The sequence below is a fragment of the Terrapene carolina genome, unplaced genomic scaffold (genome assembly GCF_002925995.2).
Source record: "Terrapene carolina triunguis isolate 2854851 unplaced genomic scaffold, T_m_triunguis-2.0 Scaffold558, whole genome shotgun sequence".
NCBI classification, from domain to species: Eukaryota; Metazoa; Chordata; order Testudines; family Emydidae; genus Terrapene; species Terrapene triunguis.
In genome coordinates this window covers 14,610,084-14,629,562 of record NW_020664909.1, presented here as the reverse complement: position 1 = coordinate 14,629,562, position 19,479 = coordinate 14,610,084, and the positions used below count along the sequence as shown (strand labels likewise).

At 44.2% G+C, this 19,479-nt stretch overlaps 1 protein-coding gene across 1 annotated transcript in view; it reads right to left on the bottom strand.

Moving 5' to 3' along the window:
• Positions 1-3,051, bottom strand: part of CD80 (CD80 molecule) — a 24,431-nt gene extending 21,380 nt beyond the window's left edge. The window contains exon 1 of the mRNA XM_024209455.1: positions 2,955-3,051. Within this exon, the coding sequence (XP_024065223.1) occupies positions 2,955-3,051 (97 nt within the window). The remainder of the gene's footprint in view (positions 1-2,954) is intronic.
• Between the last annotated feature and the right edge of the window lie 16,428 nt (positions 3,052-19,479).

The window sequence follows — 19,479 nt, the reverse complement described above, 5'->3', positions numbered from 1 at the left end:
TGTGTGTGTGTGTGTGTGTGTGTGTGTGTGTGTGTGTGTGTGTGTGTGAGAGAGAGAGAGAGAGAGAGAGTGTGTGTGTGTGTGTGTATATATATATATACACACACACATACTCACACACACAAACACAAGCTAAGGACTATAGTGGATACAGTAAATATTGCGCCACAGGTTGAAGAGAACAAAAATAGCTTCAGGAATTATTTCCCATTGGAGGTCATTTTATTCACCTCACGGGGCAATAAACATACTTATTCAGATGGGCGATACTGGTTTAAATTTTATTATACAATGTTCAGTTTCCTAAACGTGGTGGAGCTTTAGTTAACCTCTGCAAAGGGTCCTTAATTTTACATCACAAGCTCAGAACAATTTTGTTCCATGTCATAGTAAAATAATGACTACCACAGGTTCTTCTAGAATGCCCATCATCATGGTATCTACCTGCTGTCATTTAGCCCTTAATCCATACATCACAAAGTAAGGTATGTATCAAAACTTCTGTTTTGCAAAGGAGTTTAAGCCTCAAAAATAGTCACTGATTTTGTGTGCCCAACTTGAGACACTTCAAGGTGCCTTGATTTGGGCATCCAAATTGAAGTATCTAAAAATCAGGCCACTTTTGAAAGTGTTGGCTTCAATGATTTGCTTAAAATCATCCAGCAGGTCAATGGCAGAGCTGTTAAGAAAACCCAGGTCTCCCAGCCCTGTGCTGTAGCCACACTGCCTCCCATACAGAAGAAGGTCATGAATTTGAGATGCTCCCCTTCCTAATGCGTGAGTTATGAGGTCATCTGCTACGAGCCCCAAGAAAACCTTTAAAACCATGCCATGGTGTATTCTGTATAGGTTATGTAAGTATTTGTGGTACTGTAGCACCTAGGAACCCCAGTGACAAACCAAGACCCCACTGTGCTAGGCACTGTACACACACACAGAACAAAAAGTATATATTTACAGAAGAGTTAACAGAGGAATGTTCCCGAGAGATTTAAAAATGCAGATCAGTATTGTTTTCCATATTACTCTGCCTATAAATAATGTAGGCTTCCTGATGCTATCTGAATCCCATGGCTCAGAGAGGAGAAAAAATTATAACCAGTACATTTTAGAAATCGCCAAAGCTTTTCTCTGCTTGTTAATGTCATAGTGTTCAAATCGAGCATCTTGCAGTCTACCAGGATTAGAAACAAAAGCACTGTTCCTTTGGAAAGGACAGGTCCTGGCTTTCCAATGAGATAAAGCTCCTGTTTCTATTGATCAGACCTTAAACCTGTCACTGTTGAAGGCCTGCATATTGTCGATCTTGGGTCTAGTATAATTTTGGGGAGAAATGTCACGTTTCTCATGAATAATATGGCCTTCTTGGACACACACACACACACTTATACACATACACATGATGGTTTAGTGTGGCAGAGCATTAAGGCATGAGTGTGGATGGATGCATTACTCACAAATACATGTATTATATTAATGACACATATTTAAATGTGTGGGTAGGAGGTTGGGAGAGGGAAAAGAGCCTTGAAAACGTGGTGGTTTGCTTTACAGGGGTCTGTGTGTTTTAATTCCGTGTGAAATTCCCCAAGTTTTGCTTTGAGTTTCTGGTTTGAACAAACTCAGAATCTTAAAGTGAAACTCAGTGGAAATGACAAAGTTTTCCCCCATTTCATAATACTACCATGAAAAACTCAGAATTTTGAACAACTTTTATGCAAAGCCACAATTCAGCATAGTTTGCTCTAAAGTTTCATTAACTTCACGGAAACTATCAACAAACCTGATGCTTCGAATCTGTAAGGAATCCAAGCTCAGGAGAACTGTATGTGCTTTGAGGTTTCGGTGTTAACATTTCACACAGCTGTGAGGACTGATCTCAAAAGCCTATTGAATTCAATGGGCCTTGCAGCAGACCCTTGGAGCGGGCCAGGGGACAGGATATATGACTCAGTCCCAAGACCAGTAATTTAAGCCTGCATTAGGGGAATTGTTGATTGTGTGATTTTGCAATGACTAGTTTAATGTACATTTCCCAGAGGAGAAATTACCTCTTTCCATTTCTGCATCTCCTGAGAGCTTAGAAGCTCTTCTGTCACAGAAGCTCTGAATCAGCCCCTGTCCTTGCAGTCAAGGGAAGACTGGACAGGGCAGGCTCCCTGTCAATGCTGGTGCTTCAATGACTGGAAAGAGTACTACTGAGCAATGGGAGAACACCCACCCCTGCCTAACCTTGGGAGCACAGCTGGCTCTCAGTGTTGTGTGGCACTATGAAAAGTAGCACTTCCATGGACCCCACCCCGTCTCCAGCCTTGGACCAGGCACTTTCCCACAAGTGTGTGTGTATTCACATCCCTTCCTGCCTGCCTCTGGTGCTCACTCCGGCCGTGGGAAACCCTCACCCCTCACACTTTTCAGACTCCGCAGTTTTTAGTGACTCACTTGGCCTAGGAAACCAAGGATGGAGCAGAAGTGTCACTTTCCAAACAGAGAGCAGACAAGGGCGTCTTGGGAATTCTCTCCCTGCTGTGGCTTGTAGGCACCGCTCCGATGGGGCCGCAGCTATGGAATTGAAGGTCCCCTTCTAGACAGCACCTCATGGGTGTGGGGAGTGGAGGGCCTAACACAAGCACATAGGTCACACAAGCTTATGGTTGGCTCTGTCCAGAGGAGTGGGACCAGGATCAGAAATCCAGTTCTTGCGTGGAGTATTAACACACACACACACATACACCAGGCCACCAGGGCTCTCCCCAGCACCCTGATATTTCTACTAAATTTTAGCAACAGTGAAAGGCACCACCCTGGAGGCTTCAGTCCTCTCTCTGTCCCCATAACATGCAGCAGCTCCAGCACCCCAAGCTTCTGCCCCAATGCTCCTCACCGGCCTAGTGTGGGGAAAGAGGGAGTCAAAGCTCCTGAGATACAAAATGGAACTGAACTCGTCCACTTACCTAGACTAGTGACATGAAGCACAAAGAGCCCCTGCCAGAACCAATTCTTTAATGCCAGTCCAGACCACATCAGTTCAGCCCTGGCCGCACACACCATTTTCTTAGAACTCCTCGGATAAAAAAAGACAGAGAAAAGAAAAGACATGAAACAAGAAGGAATTGATGAGTTAATAAATGAAGCCTTGAATTGACCAGAAATCTTAACTCTTTGGACAAGTGATACACCATGTAGCACTTCTATAGTGTTGATCATCCAGCTGGATCCCATAGCACAGTGATTCTCAAACTGGGGGTCGGGATCCCTCAGGGGGTCTCAAGAATATTACATGGGGGGGGTCATGAGCTGTCAACATCTACCCCAAACCCCGCTTTGCCTCCAGCATTTATAATGGTGCTAAATATATAAAATAGTGTTTTTAATTCAGAAGGGGGGGGGTCACACTCAGAGGCTTGCTATGTGAAAGGGGTCACCAGTACAAAAGTTTGAGAACCTCTGCCATAGCACTTTACAAACATTGGTTAATTAAGCCTCAGTGTCAGCGCACTGTTCATTCTCCATGAGTTTCATTCTGGATTGGGTGATCTGCTGTGCTTGGGAAATTCTAATTGCCTTTTCAAGGGTTAATTCTGGGTGCTATGGAAGTTATTCTGAAGGAGCGGTTAAGTGATTTTCCCAAGGTCCTGGCCACTCATCAGTGGCAGATTTGGCAATACAGCCCAGGAGTCCCAATTCCTAAATCCTCTGCTCTATACACAAAACACATTGATCCCCATTCTCAGTGCACCCAGGCTCTGGTTGGTATAAAATCAGGAGGCTGGCTTTACACTACCTTTGTGCCTCCCCCTATCATTCTGGAGTTGGCCAGGAGCCTAGAAGAGCCTCAGGACTTCTCCAAACTGCACCCAGTGGCCTTGGCCATTCAGCATTTGGGAAGTGAATTCAGTGCTGGAGAGCTGCTGGATTTACAGCTCAAGAAAAAGCTGTTTATTACAGAGGCACAGCACCAGCAACAGGGGGTCAGTGTCCTCCGAGCCTGCCCCCTCCCATCCTGCTTCAACTCAGAACAGCCTCCTTTTAAAAATCATCAGCTCAAGGTGTTCAGAGGTTTGCTTTCCAGCCTGGCAGGTTTCTGACCAATTTTAAGATGACACGTTCTTGACCGGCAGCACCCCACACAGCCCAGCATTACCAGGCACATGCCATGCAGCCAGACAGTAGTGAACTGCTAGCAGAGGAAAGCAAAGGGCCAAACCACTCCAATAGAGGTCCCCAGAGTCACCTGCCGCAAGGCAAAAACTGAGAGCACTCACTTGTGTTCCAGGGGCTCCTTCTCCCTCTTGCCGTGGGGTCTGGGTAGTCCTTAGCTGGCCACGTCCCCTGTGTTACGGAGCTCAGAGCAGCTCATTCTTAGTCAGCCATGCACAACAAAAGAGCAGAGCATGTGCGTGTGGAGCTTAACTTTATACAGGCAAAAAGGGTTGCCACCCCCACAACTTCCCCTTTTGCACTGATTAAGAAACAAAACCTTTCTGATCTTGCGTACTCCATCCCGCCCTATCCTGACGTCCCCACACTGCTTGGAAACGGTTGTTATGAAGGCCCTGGGACCAACTCAACAGGCTGTGTTGAGGGTTGCAACAGAGCAGCAGTCCCATACAGTTACATGGGGCAGTTTCTCTGCAGCCACAAAGGAGAGGAAACATTGTTTCATAATGGTCTAAAATTGGACCAAAACATTGTTAATGCTCACGCTGCCCTGTAATCAGTGGCCCTGCTTAATCTCATCCCACCACCTCCAATCCCAACCCCTCTTCCCTCTCCCACACACTGGCACCACCCAGACCTTTCACCCTACTGTTCCCTTCCTTTTTATCTGCCCCTCAGCTTTGCACCAGCCATTTTGCTTCCCCCTACATTTGGAACATTCTCTCACGGCCTCTCCCAATGCCCTTCCATGAATGCTTGGTATACTGGGCTAACATCAATGAGGCGTCTGTGCCCTCCTGTGCCTGAAACATTGCCCTGCATTTTGCCTAGTTTAGAGACCCATCCTGCGAAGTGCTGAGCACTTTCTGAGAGGGTCTGAGCACACAACTCTAGGGCTGGGCAGTTTTTTGTATGAACCCTTTTTCAGCAAAAAAGCCCAAATTCAGTCACATCGAATTATTTAGCAAATGCCTGTTGATTTTGCCAAATTGTTTCAACCGGGGGGGGGGGGGAAGAGAGAGTCAGAAAAAAGTTTTGTTTTGACTTTTTTTTCAAATGAACTGTTTTAATTTTTTTGGTTGAAAATGAGTTTTCATTTCAAAATTTCCTTTCCATTTATTAAAAAAAAATGTAATGGTCAAAATTGAAACAAAACATTCTGATTTGGTCAAAATGAAACATTCAACCCCACATTATTATTTTTTTAACTTTTCAATGTGCCAAAATATTTGAAAAATATTGTTTTTGTTTTGACTTGAAATTGATTTTTTTTTCATTTTTCAGAATTCCCAGCAAACCACATTATTTTTTCACCCAGCTCTAGACAACTGCCATTGGCTCCAGTGACAGCTCAGGGCACCAGGCAGAGATGCTCAGCGCCTCACAGGATCAGATTTTCTTCAAGGCACGGATCTTCCCTCCTTATTTGTTTTGGTAAGTGGCCTGTATCTTTATATCCCAGTGGAAATAATGCCCTATCCATTAACCCACAATAACAATCGTTATAACACAAATGAATTAAGTATGAACATCACGCCTGATTCTTGACTGTGTTGCTCCAGTTTTAACTCTGTGTAACCCTTTGATTTCCATGGGCTTACAGCAGAGGTGAATTGGACCCACTGTACTGTAAACAAATCAAAGTTCTATTTTGATAGCTCATAGCTGGCCATATGCTAGCTCTATAAGGAAGTCAGATGTTCGACTGGGCACAATATACAACTATTTAGTTAAGGATTCAAGTAGCTGAAATGGTATGGAGGAGCTTGGCGTCAAAGCAAACAACCACAAACTAAGAATTAATTAGGACTATTTATTTGGCTGTTGGTGGATTTCTAGCACGTGTGTTTCATCGATTAGTTTCCTTTTCTTTTTTCCCCCTGTAAATTTGCATTCTACCTATGGATCATCAGCATGGTACATAGATACAGAGACTATTAGTAACAATAGATTTAAAGAACAGAAACTTGTTCATGGCACTTCAGAGGAAAAATATTAAAATAAAATAGAATCACCAAAAACTTGGCTATCCTGAGTCCCAGTCTATTGCCCTAACCACAAAACCACCCTCTTTCCCTTTGTGTACCTAGTATGATCATACATGTCTATTAACGTTGTCTATTGTATAATATTGTCTATTATAGCCCTCCAGTATAACCACACACCATTTCATGTTTTATTGCCCTCAAGGCTTGAAGGCATCTCAGGTACAGTTTTCAGAAGTGCCTAAGCAGCTTAGGAGACAGTATCATTTTGAAAAGTGACTTAGTATTATGGTCACAGCATACACAGAGAAGAATCAGATGTAGGGTTACCAACCCTCCAGTATTGTCCTGGTGTCTCCAGGAATTTAAGATTAATCTTTAATGAAAGATTATGTCATGTGATAAAACCTCCAGGAATATATCCAACCAAAATTGGCAACCCTAGTCAGATAGGAACATAAAATACTCTTGCTGGAAGGTTGCAACATAACACTACTTTACTACTTAGAATTCAGAATGATAACACACAAGAACCCCAAACCAGAGAGTGACAAAGCAGGCTGCTCCCTGAAACAGAGTCACACATATTATCTCACCTTACTCTAGATGTCTGTCTGCAGACTGACTACTGCTAGAGTGCTAAGCCAGATCACTTCCTTTCCTAGGGAGCTCCCTAGCCTGCAAACAGGGCCAGGAAAAAAACCCTGGCCATTTAAAGTGATAGTTTACAATTTTAATACAGTTTGCAATACACCACACATAAGAGCCTAAATCTCATTGATTTTCAAGGAGACCTAAGCTCCTAAGTCACATAGGCACTTGAAACTTTGATTCTGAGACTAAGCACACCCCCTGTATAGTAATATGGTACTGGCAAACCTTTTTGAGCTGTAAAGAATATTTTCTCACTTTCATTTTAAATTTAAATGATTAAAAAACAGTTTTGCTTTTACTATATTAAAGCTAAGAAGAAATTCCAGTCAATGAATGCAGATGCTGTGGTAGTTATTTAGGGCTCAAGGGTGCCCTGAGAAATGCAGGGCCGGTCTCCACCAGTCCCCAGAGAGGCTGACTTGTACTTGTGAAGCCATGGTCCTCTTGTCACAGGCTGCAGGTGTGCTGGAGGGCAGGATTGTTAGGTGCATAGGAGATGTAGTCACATTAAAATTGTAGCCCTGACAGTTTCACCCGGTGAACAGGTGTGGTATTAGGGGCTGTGCCTTTAAGGGCTGAGCTTCCCAAACAGAAAGTCTAGGTGGGGCACTGAGAAGCCAGCTGGAACCAGACACTTGCAACTTCCTTGAGCACTGAGTGATCACTGAACACTGCATGATCCTGGGAGTAAAGAGAACTAAGAAAAGATCCTGAATGGAAGAATGAAGCAGTTAAAAGCCCCATCCATCAGAGATGAAACTCTAGAAATGTGGAAGACAGCTGGAAAAGGCTTAAACAGTGCTTCTCCCTGTATCTACAAGCAATGAGTGCTAGAAAATATAGACACAGGTGGAGGGTAGCCTTATTTCTGACAATAGCAGGTTCTGAAGCACTTGATGTGTTTAGAAGTTTGTAGTTAACTCAGGCAGAGGAGGCTAACTATGAAACTGTTACAGACATTTGAGGATTAACTGCACTCCACCTAAAAATGTTTAAAAACATCTCTCAGCTGTTTCAGAGTACAACAAGAAGATGAAACCATAGCAGAGATTTTAGAGCTGAGTCCCTCATAAGAGACCAGCTTGCAATTGGAATCTGGAACAAAAATGTCAGAGAGACACTATTGGGAGAGCCAGAATTAACCCTCGCTAAGGCAATTAGAATCTACCAAGCACAGGATGTCACCCACTCCAGAATGAAGCTCACAGAGGGTGGGCAGTGCTCTGATGCTGTAGACCAGATTGAGAATCCAAACTATCATAAGAAAATGAGATGAGAGGCAGGCAGGCATATGGAACTCAAACTCAGAGTCCACCAAAAACAGCACATGGAGCCGCACATACTGTGGCAACCAACACAAGCCAGGACAAGGCCCAACATAGGGGAAAAGATGCAAGAGCTTAATGGATAACATCCCTTTGGAAGAGTATGCAAACAGCAGCGGAGCGGGCACAGTTTGGACAAAGAGCATGACAACAGCACTGCTGGCTCAGATGAATTCTTCCTGGGAACAATTGACAACATTGCAGCAGAAGATGATTGGACTATCAGCCTGAAAGCATTAATTTTAAGATGGACACTAGTGCACAAGCAAACAATGTTATTAATACTAAAAAAAAAAAAAAAAAAAGGCACAGGCACTGGCTATAAATGGGTAAAACTCAGGCTTACAGGTTTGAGCTTATCCCCACTAAAGGTGTATGTGAACTAAACATATGGGCAAATAAACTGGAAAAGATACAATTTGTAATAGTGCCAGGGACAAGTGCACCCATTATTGGGTTAAAAACGTATCACGCCCAGGTCTCATCAAGGGAGTGCATTCTTTGGAGGGGCAAGGGACCCAAACAATTAAGGAACAGTTTGAGGACATCTTCCACGGGACAGGGAAGCTCACAACAGCACACAGAATAGAGCTGAAAGAGCCCAACTGTCCCACAATCGATGCCCCAAGGAAAGTTTCCCTAGCCCTAAGCCAGAGGAGCTGGATGGGCTCATTGCTCTGGGAATCATCCAGCGAGTAGAAGAACCAACCAAGTGGGTAACACTTGTTGGTCATTGCAGAAAAGCAGACAGAACCCTTCACTTGTGCATAGACCCAAAGAATTCAATATGTCAAAAGGGAACATTTTCCTTTATCTACACACGGAGTAATTACTCAGGAGGAGGCCTGATGCATCAGCAGGGTTCTGGCAGGTGCCCTTAGAAAAACAGAGCACATGTTTGTTTCCATTCAACACCCCCTTTGGGAGACCTTGTTTTTTGCAGACGGCCATTTGGGTTTTGGTTTGGTCCCCCAGGTGTTTCACCAGAAAATACCACAAAATGTGGTTGATATAGAGGGTACTAACTTAAGGTTTGCATAAATTACATTATGATGTGGGGAAAAACAGTAGAGAAGCATCACCAGAGGCTCTGAGCTGCTTTGGAAAGAACCCCAGCTACTGGGCGACAGCTAAACATACCAATGTAAATTCCATGCAACAGAAATAACATAGCTGGGGAGAAGTTAACAGAGCAAGTTGTACAGGTAGATTACAGTAAGGCTGAGCCCATCACCGACATGCCTGCCCCACCAGACAAGGAAAGGTTACAAAGTTTCCTTAAAATGGTGAGCTATATAGGGAAATTTGTGACTCAGCTAGCTGCCTGAACCAGCCACCTGCAAGTGCTACTGTGCAAAGACATCCAGTGGACATGCAATGCACATCTTAATAGAGAGTTTGGGGAACAGAAGGAGATAGTTAAAGAGGCCCCAGTCCAGAGGTACTGTGACAGTAAATGCAAAATTAGGTTGTCCGCATACTCCTCTAACGAGGGTATTGACTCAGTCTTCTTACAAAACTGGAGACCAGTGGCGTATTCATCATGAATACTGAGTGCCAATATGCTCAAATAGAGAAGGAGGCTTTGGCATTAGTCCATAGGTGTAAAAAGTTTCATGTCTTTATTTAGGGGGCGGGGGGGGGGGGGAGCTGTGTCAACTGAAACTGACCAGAAGCCATTTATTGCTACTGCTGAAAGGGGGCTGGCAGCCCCGCCCCGCAAGAATACAGAGATTATTTTTTCAGCTACTACGATATGATTTGCAAATTGAATACAAACTTGGGAGACACTTGGTGGTCTCAGACATGCTCTCTAGAGCACTTGACAAAAGTGGACTGAAACAAAGTCCAGAGCTGGATTTTGTACATGTCCATCTGATAAAAAAAATACCTGGCCAATCTCAGATGAAATATGGACGGTGATGGCCAGAATTACTGCTGTGGATGAGACCTCGCAGAAAGTGATTAAGTCTATTAGCACAAGGTGTCTGGGACAGCATATTCCCAGCTCCGAGTATCAGTTTAAGGGGGAACTCTAAGTACTAGATGGGATTTTGTTTAAAGGCACCAGGATGGTGAGTCTTAAGGTGTTACAGAAAAGTATGTTAAAAAGATAATGAAGATCACCTAGGGATTGAAAAAAAAATCTAAGAGAAGGACTAGAGATATTTTATACTGGTCCCAAATGAACAGTGGCATTAAGGAAGCTGTCAGTGCGGGTTGTACATGTTAAAAACTCAGGCCAAGTCAAGTAAAAGAACCGATGCTGGTTGCATAGGAAAAATTGCCCCCCTCCCCTGCCCCCCAAGAAAATAGACATTGATTTGTTTACATCTAGACTAGTATTTTTACTTCCCTGAGATAGCCTTATTACAAGATACTACAGCTAAAGAGGAGATTGTGCAGAGTGAATCTACTTTGCTGGATGTAGTATACCTGACAATGTGCCACAGTATAGTGAGCATGAGTTTAAGCAGCAAGAAAACAACAAAGTGACCTATTGAAAAAGGTTGTGGAGTCAGACTCTGTTCTGTATTTAGCATTGTTAAATTACAGACTGGCATCAATGAGTCATGAGTTGTCACCAGCTGGCATTCTGTAAAACTGAAAACTCAACACAAGAATGTCTGCGCTGTTAGAGAGAGCTCCTGGAGGCTTGCAGATGGCTAAAGAGAAAGAAAGGCAAAACAAAACAAATCAATGGGACTTGGGGGTCACAGGAGCTGCCACCACTTCATGGAAATGATACTGTGTGACGGGAAACAATGGCCACAAACAGGACCGGTGTCACAAGTGGTAGCTTTGTGGCCATATGAAGTTGTCACCCCAGATGGACATTTACCATGGAGTAATAGGTGACACGTTTTCCAAATCCCAAAAGGGACAGAAATTAGGGGCACTGAATCTGCTGTTTTGCCTGGGGGTCTCAAACAGGCAACAACCACAGCAGGTTGAGACAACAGAGCCTCAGGACATGAAACCACCAGAACAAGTGGACTTGCTCCCTCCTGACAGCAGTAGTGCTGAGGTTCCAGGGGAGCCCTGCAGGCCAAATGACAGCACAGTGCACCTCCAAGACTAAATGAACACTGTCAGTAAGCTTCATTATTGGTTTGGATGTAAGTGTAAATGGGTTTTCAGCGTTTTATTACATTTTGGCTGGGAAGGGAAGATATGGTATTGGGACTGTGCCTTTAAGGGCTGAGCTTGCCAGACAGAGTCTAGGCAGGACACTGTCAACCAACTGCACAGTCAGTTGGAACCAGACTCAGGATAGAGCAGATCTATTGCAAGTTCCTTAAGCCTTGGCCCCTTTCTACGGAATACTGGAATGGCAGATCACAAGGAGCTTGCATTTAAAAGAAACAGCACACCAAGTGTATCGCTTCAACTAGAGGCAAGAGTCATACTTCTAATTCACTTATAGCTTCTCTAACACACACACACACACGACTTTGGAGCCCAGTGATACAGTTCTTCACAGGAAGCCTTACAGACACTAAGTTAGAGTGCATATATTAAAGCCCAATTTCAAAAAAGTACTTAAGTGCAGGCTCAATTTTAAGCACGTGCAAAAATCTCATTAGCTTAAGTGCATTCCTGAATCAGCGATTAAATGGGTAGAAGGAATACTGTAGTCTGAAAAGGAAAGCCTATAATTTAATCAGAAAGGGTACATACAATTATACTAAAAAACAATTGTCCGATAAAAAGAGGAAGATGCTGAAGCATCAGATTTATCACAGTTTTTTACTTTGCAGAGGAATTTGATTTTACTGATCAGCACTTCTGGTGAGCATTAGAAATTCTTTGCGGCCCAAAGAATGGTTGCTCACATGTACCTCTAACAGAATTGTGTTGTATATACATCATCAACTTCTCCAGAACACAGGCTAACCAATGCACAAACACAGTTTAAAACAGGGTTAAATCTTACTAATTTGCAAACACTGATTTAATGACTTCTCTTTTCATTTCTCAGAAATTGCTAATAATGGACAAAGCCGACAGGGAACAGCTGGGTGAATGCTGCAAAAGGTATTAGTGAAGCCTTGGATCTGTATTTAGTTCATTTTGATCTTTTTTGTTTGTTTTATGAGAACAAGCAACATTTTGTTCACAATACCGTTCAGGCAAAGGGAAAGTGTCATGAATACTTGAGCAAATTTTTATTCTCACCAGTGTAATCATCTTGAAAGCTCTATGTTGCTATAGAAATTAGCCAAATCAGGGAGCAGAAGCAATACCATAAGATATAAGGTAATATTTTCACAGGGCCTATTTTCAGTCTCTGACATCACTTGCTCCAAATGCTGTGTGTGTAATAAGAGATGTGTTGGTGTATGAACTGAATACAAAAGCACAGACTCATCTGTCCCTCCCGGAAAGTAAGTGATGCCTCCCAAAGTATGCGTAGGGAAATAGCCCAAGTAAAGATGTTCCCATGCACTGCTACAGACTAGGGACCGAATGGCTGGGTAGCAGTTCTGCAGAAAAGGACCTAGGGGTCACAGTGGACGAGAAGCTGGATATGAGTCAACAGTGTGCTCTTGTTGCCAAGAAGGCTAACGGCATTTTGGGCTGTATAAGTAGGGGCATTGCCAGCAGATCGAGGAACGTGATCGTTCCCCTTTATTCAACATTGGTGAGGCCTCATCTGGAATACTGTGTCCAGTTTTGGTCCCCACACTACAAGAAGGATGTGGAAAAATTGGAAAGAGTCCAGCGGAGGGCAACAAAAATGTTAGGGGTCTGGAGCACATGACTTATGAGGAGAGGCTGAGGGAACTGGGATTGTTTAGTCTCCAGAAGAGAAGAATGAGGGGGTATTTGATAGCTGCTTTCAACTACCTGAGGGGGGGTTCCAAAGAGGATGGAGCTCGGCTGTTCTCAGTGGTGGCAGATGACAGAACAAGGAGCAATGGTCTCAAGTTGCAGTGGGGGAGGTCTAGGTTGGATATTAGGAAAAACTTTTTCACTAGGAGGGTGGTGAAGCACTGGAATGCGTTACCTAGGGAGGTGGTGGTTTTTCTTTGGAGGTTTTTAAGGCCTGGCTTGACAAAGCCCTGGCTGGGATGATTTAGTTGGGAATTGGTCCTGCTTTGAGCAGGGGGTTGGACTAGATGACCTCCTGAGGTCCCTTCCAACCCTGATATTCTATGATTCTATGATTAGTTGGAAATTAGACGGCTTCACAGATTTCAGGCAGACAAATCAGAGATGACTCTTGAAGATTCCCAAGATCAAAGCACAGGCATCAGAGAAATGGGGAAAGTCCCAGGGTCCGAGATTACAGGAAATTACTTTCATTTAGGTTTAAAGGATCAAAACAACCAAAGCTCAGCATTGCAACTGAACTGGTTCAGGTTCAAATGTTTTCAGTTTCAGTTCTTTCATTTTCCTCCCTTAATGCACCCTCCCCCTTCAAAATAGGAACCTGGCAGATTTTCCTGAAGTTTGAGGTTTTTGAGAGCAGAATTGCATCCTGATGTTTTCTGTTTGCAGACAACAGAGGAGTTTCAGAAAACAAAGACATTTTTCACTTGTGCTAATTACTCCTACAGTCCTTCCCCCTGCTTTGGCCAACCACATCATATACCAGAGAAAGTTGGAATTTTCCCCCAGTCTCCATGTTAGGTTCCCAAGTATAGACTCTCTTTCTCTAGTCCACTCTCCCTCCAACTCTTGGAATTAATTTCATCTTGGCCAACCTCAAAAGGTTTGGAGTTGGGTTCAAGTCTGGGGCAAAGTATCAAAAGAGGGGAAAGTGCAAGTTTATTTTAACTCAGTCCTTTTACCACTCAGTTAGTTGTGATGAAATCCTTAAATCCCCGGGGTTCTCCTACACTCTGTGGTGTCTGCAGAATCCCACAAATTATTTCCTTGTGCATCGGTGCAGAGATCTATTACAATGCTCAAGGTATTTCTCAAGTTAAACTCCAACTTCGAATAACTAAGGGTTACTTACGTTAAGGCAAAGGGACAAATTCTGCTTTCTCATGTGCACATTTGACTCACGTTGATTTCAAAGGGAGCCATGTCTGTGGATGTATCAGTAAGTTCAGAATCCTTCAGAGTCAATGTACGTTATACACAGCTGGTGCAACTCCCACTGAATACAGTGTTTCGTTCCACATACTTATCTGTGCGCAGACTTACAGCACACTTGATAACACTTTAAATTACTAATCAGCAGTGTTAAGTGTGCTGAAGTCTGCATTGTGTACAGCAAGAGAAATGAACAAAAACTAGATCTAACATCTATGGTAATTTAGAAACAGAGAGGGGCAAAAAGCTCCTGGCTGGGGGCAGGGGAAGAGGGTGTGGCAGTGGGGCAGGAGAGGAAGAGAAGGGTTGCTCAGGGTTTGTTGGAACAGAGGCCAAGAAAGGGGAAGGTTGATGATGTTTCACACATCTTTAGAGTTGGTCAGAAATGGATTTTGACACTTTTCAATAAAAAGGGACAAATTGTTGAAAATAAAAGTCACAAAAACTGTTTTGTTTTTTCGTTAGCTCTAGACGTTGCCATGCTTTTGGAATGTATTATGCATACATTCCTGCTATGCTTATTTGTAGTGGTAAAACTGGATTTTGGGAATATTTTTTCCCCTTCGGTATCTGAGAATGGACTCTGGCCTTTAGCACCCTGCTAATTCACACTAACAATTGGGGGACCCACTGCCTTTGATCCTGATCCTGCTGATATCCATGGGAATTTTGATGTTGCTGGCAGCAAGACTAGGGCCATAGTGAATTACTGAATGTATCAAATTAGGGAGTAAATTACAGAACATAATGAAAGACAGAATGCACTTTCTTCACTCATTTGGACAAATGTAGTTTAGTTCTAATTCTCTGACAGCATTTCAGAATTTACTGCTCTATGTAGCTTATTAAACCTTGTAAAAATAACACACATTGTCAATAATCTGGAACAAAGCTCCTAGAGCTGGGTGATCTAGTCACAGTAAATAATATATTAGATTCATTTAGCCATTTTGTTCTGTTATTATTTGTATCCTTGTAGTACCTACAAGCCCTAGTTACTGACCAAGACCCCTTGGGCTAGATGCTGTACAAACACTGAATAAAAAGACAGTCCCTGCCCCCAAGGAACTTAGATTGTAAGTGAGAATGACCAGTGAATAAGATTCAGTTTTTTATATATTTTCTGTTAATTTAGCCTATAGATTGCCTGAATGTTATTTGCCCCAATTTTGACTACACCACAACTCATTATTTATGCAATTGTTTGGTTGACTTTGGGTAATATTTTCAAAAGGCTCCTAGGTCAGTGGCACTGGAACTGGGGGCGGGGGACAGGGAGCCCTAGTCCTCCCACTTTTTGAAAGTGGACGGGCCTGGCCCATCCACTTTTCACCACAGGCCCCACCCCTCCTCTTCCCCCTGAGGCCCCACCCCCAGGCCAGGCCAATACACCAGCAGCTGGAGCCCGGCTGGGGAGCCCTGGGCAGTTGTGGGAAGCTGCATATCCTCCACCTGCCCAGGGTGAGGGGGCCTGAGAGCAGCCCCCAGCCCTTGTCCCCACCCCCCAAAATCCCTGGCCAGGGCAGATGGATGGTCCGTCCCCACAGCTGCCTGGATGGCTCTTACCATGGCTGGGCTGTGGCTCCAAGGCCCCACCCCTGGCAGGAGCCGGGTTGAGGAAAGAGCCACATGGGCAAATGTGGGGAGCCATGGACCCTCCACCTGCCCTGGGTTAGGGGCTCTGGGGGCAGGGACATGGGCCAGGGGCTCCTTTCAGGCCTCCCCCCCCAGACAGGTGGAGATGCACGGACTCCTTGGCCCCTGCTTGGCTGGGGGCGGGGCCTCGGGGGGAAGAAGCAGGGAGGGGGTGGGGCTACAGAGGAAGTGGGGGGCCCTGGCCCTCCCACTTTTGGGAAGGCTCTGCCGCCCCATCCATTCACGCCAAGTCCCATTTTCAAAAGAGTGTTAGGCCTAGTCTACACCTAAAAATTAGACCGACCTAGCCACGTTGCTCGGGGCTGTGAAAAATTTCACACCCTGTGTGATGTAGTTAGGTCAACCTAACCCTCACTGGAGCTGCAGCTAGATTGATGAAAGAATTATTTAATCAACCTACCTACTTTGTCTCCAAGAGGTGGATTAACTACATCAGCAGAAAAACCCCTTCCGTTGACACAGGATACACCACAGGGAATTATGCACAGAAAAAATATCAAAATTATGCAAAACAAATTTTTTTTACGTATTAAATGAAATATAACACTATTTGAACCTTCTTTAGACATATATGCAGGTATTTTGTATTTATACAGAATATTTTATCACAGAATCTACACTAGTGCTTTATCATTCCTTAAACAAAAAAAGCGACCCAGTAGGTGTGATTTTTAAAACTAAATAAAGATGTTAAATAAGGACTTGTTCAACTGAGATTAGTTTTCCTAATTTTCAGCAAAATTACCCTTTTTCTGCAGTAGATTAGATGCTAATGTCTTTTCAAAGTCCAAGTGCAAAACAAAAAAACAATTAAAGAAAAGAATGCTTTGAGTCCTTGCGGTATCTCAAGTACTGTGCAATGTTACACTGGGTTCTTCTTTCATACTGCTTATCAAAATACTAGTACTGTAAGTAACAAAAATAAAATAAAGCATCAGTCTGACTAAACCAATGGATTTTTGGTTAACATACAGTCTTTTCTAAATTCCAAGATTGAAATAAAGGAACACAAGCTCTTTCAGTTTGTCTTCCAAAAGAGAATGCCTCTGGTTGGAAGATTATACAACGAGTTGCTGCGCTCAGCATCAGCTGTGTTTGTTACAGTATTTATGTATCTGAAAGCGAATGTTTTCAAATTCAGAAGATGGTCGGCTGTTGATGACCAAAACATGGCGATGTCAATTTCCCCTGACTGTAGAGTGCTCTTGATCACGTCGGGTGTCACCTTCCCGGTATACAACGCCAACTCCTCTGCCGAAATGTCACTGAAGCCAGGAACTGAAGCATAATCCTCCTTGATATGAGACATTACAGGAACTCTTCTGGGGTTGGAAATCCTTATGCATTTCAGGAACTTAATTGTGGGCTGCCCACTCTCAGTATCACTGATGTACTTCTTCAGCTTTTCAGCTGAATTGTCAACAGCAGAACAAAAGGGGTGCACCAACTTGCTACTTTCATCAGCTGTTACATTGTTGACATCTTCAGCCCTGAGAAACCTTTGAGTGGGTTGTTCCAAAAATTGAGTGCGTGTCTGTAGCGGGGTGGACACCCGCTCCTGCCTGGGAAGGGTTAAAGCCAGCCCTGCAGAGGGCTGGGGCTGTGGAAGGAAAGACTTGTGCTGATTGGGGAAACAGCCGCAGCTGGGCCACGCCCCAATCAGGCCCCAGCTGGCCTGTATAAAGAGGCTGGGAGCCAGGAGCTCAGCAGTCTTTGTCTGCACTCTGCACAAAGAGAAGGGCCTGGTTGCAGGGAGCTCGAGACAGGGTACCTGAGTGGAGCAGGGCTGGAGACAGGCTGAGGAGCTGGGGAGCTCCAGCCTGGAAAGCCCCAGGCTGCGGCCTAGCATTGGGCCAAAGGTACTGGGGGTTGCAGAGGGCAGCCCAGAGGTAGGCCAAGGCAGCAGGTCCAAACCCAACCTTGCCTGTGATGAGTGGATGATACTGCAGTCTGCCCCAGGGAGTAGGGCTAGATGGTGACTGGCAGTAGCCTTACACTGAGGTGGGGTTAGTGGATGGGGGTTCCCCTGGGAGGGGAGACCCAGCGTGTGTGGATACTGCCAGGGGGCAGCACCCAGAGCAAGGGGCACCGGGGTCCTGGGAGGGACATGGGAGCCAGTAGTGACAAGGTGGATCACTGGCCTGCAGAGGGCGCTCTGGGCTGGATTGAGCTGATTCCCCGGAGTAACCAGCAGGAGGCGCCGCAGGGGTGAGTCCAACCTCTTACAGTGTCTCTTCCATTTTCTCACCAGCCAAGAGAGTGCGTGGTCTCGGACTTTCAAATGTAGCCATTAGGTCAATGATTGGCTTGCGCATTTCATTGATAAAACACAATGCAATCTTTAGCGTTAAACACTGGGTTTCATCGGACAGCACTCTTTCAAGTTCCTGCCATGAGTGTGGTGCCGAGCCGCCACACACACCCATTTCCTCTTCAACAAACCTGTGATAATATTGAAAATGCTTTTCATGATACGGAACAGTAGCAAACCAACTGTTCCGTCTAGTTGCTCCTGAGTCTGGTGCTATCGTTGTACTGGAAACTTTTTGCCTGAGATAGTTTAAGTACCTCACCCTCCTGCCATATGGACCATTTGGAAGAAAGCTTTTACCAGTGCAGTGACATCCTCAAATGGCTTACGAAAACTTTCCCCCACTAGATTGATTATGTGAACAAGGCATGGATGCTAACAGGAAACAGTCCAGTTTTGTAAGTGTTTTTCATGTGCGTGGTATTATCCATGTCAAAGACAACCACATTGTTGTAAGCAATTTCATAACTTTGCACAGTCTCTGACTGTTTGAGACATGGTGCTATGATTTGTTTTCTGCATGAACTGTGGGTCAGCAAAATAGGAGGACACCTTCCCAGTACAGTCTTTCACCAGTGGTGCGAGTAAATTGTTAAGTACAATAGTCATTTAATCAAATATAACTGACTTGTAGTTATCCTTCACTTTGTCCTTAAGTTTATTTCTCTCAGTGTTGTAGACTTGCATCTTGAAGCTGGAATTGCATTATCATTCTTGACTCAAGTGTTTAGAAACTGGTGTTTGAAAGGATGGTCCATTTAGATAATGGTACGTTTGTAGCACACATGTTAAGACCCAGTCACAGAAACATGCAAACGCTCATGTTGTGCTGTTGTCGTTGTGCTGAAACACGTGGAAAGTATACACTGCATTTTTTGTGATTCTCCTTGCAATGTAGTTTCTCACTTTAAATGCTTCTCTGATTTGGTGAGGTGGTTTGCAATTGTCAGTTTCCTCTGACGTTCCAGAAGTACATTGCACGTTTTACAAGAGTTTTCCACCATCTTCAAATACCTGTCCAGGAAAATCTTTGACTCTCTTTTGCTGGTATATTTGCAATGTGGGACCTTTGATCGATTTTGCTACAAAATGCCACAACAGTGTTCCCTTGACTCTCAGCATGATACAACATTTCTCATGGTCTTTCTCTATTAAGGGATTTTATGCTACAATGTATGGTCATACCTTTTATGCATAAAATTATGTGTGTGCATGTAGAGAGGCTAGCCGGGACTCATCTCTCTCCGGGGCGGCAGGGAACCACACTGCCTCACTACCTTTCGGAATAGCTCTTGCGGGGAATTAGTCCAGCTGCAGGAGTCTTCCTCTACGGCCTAAG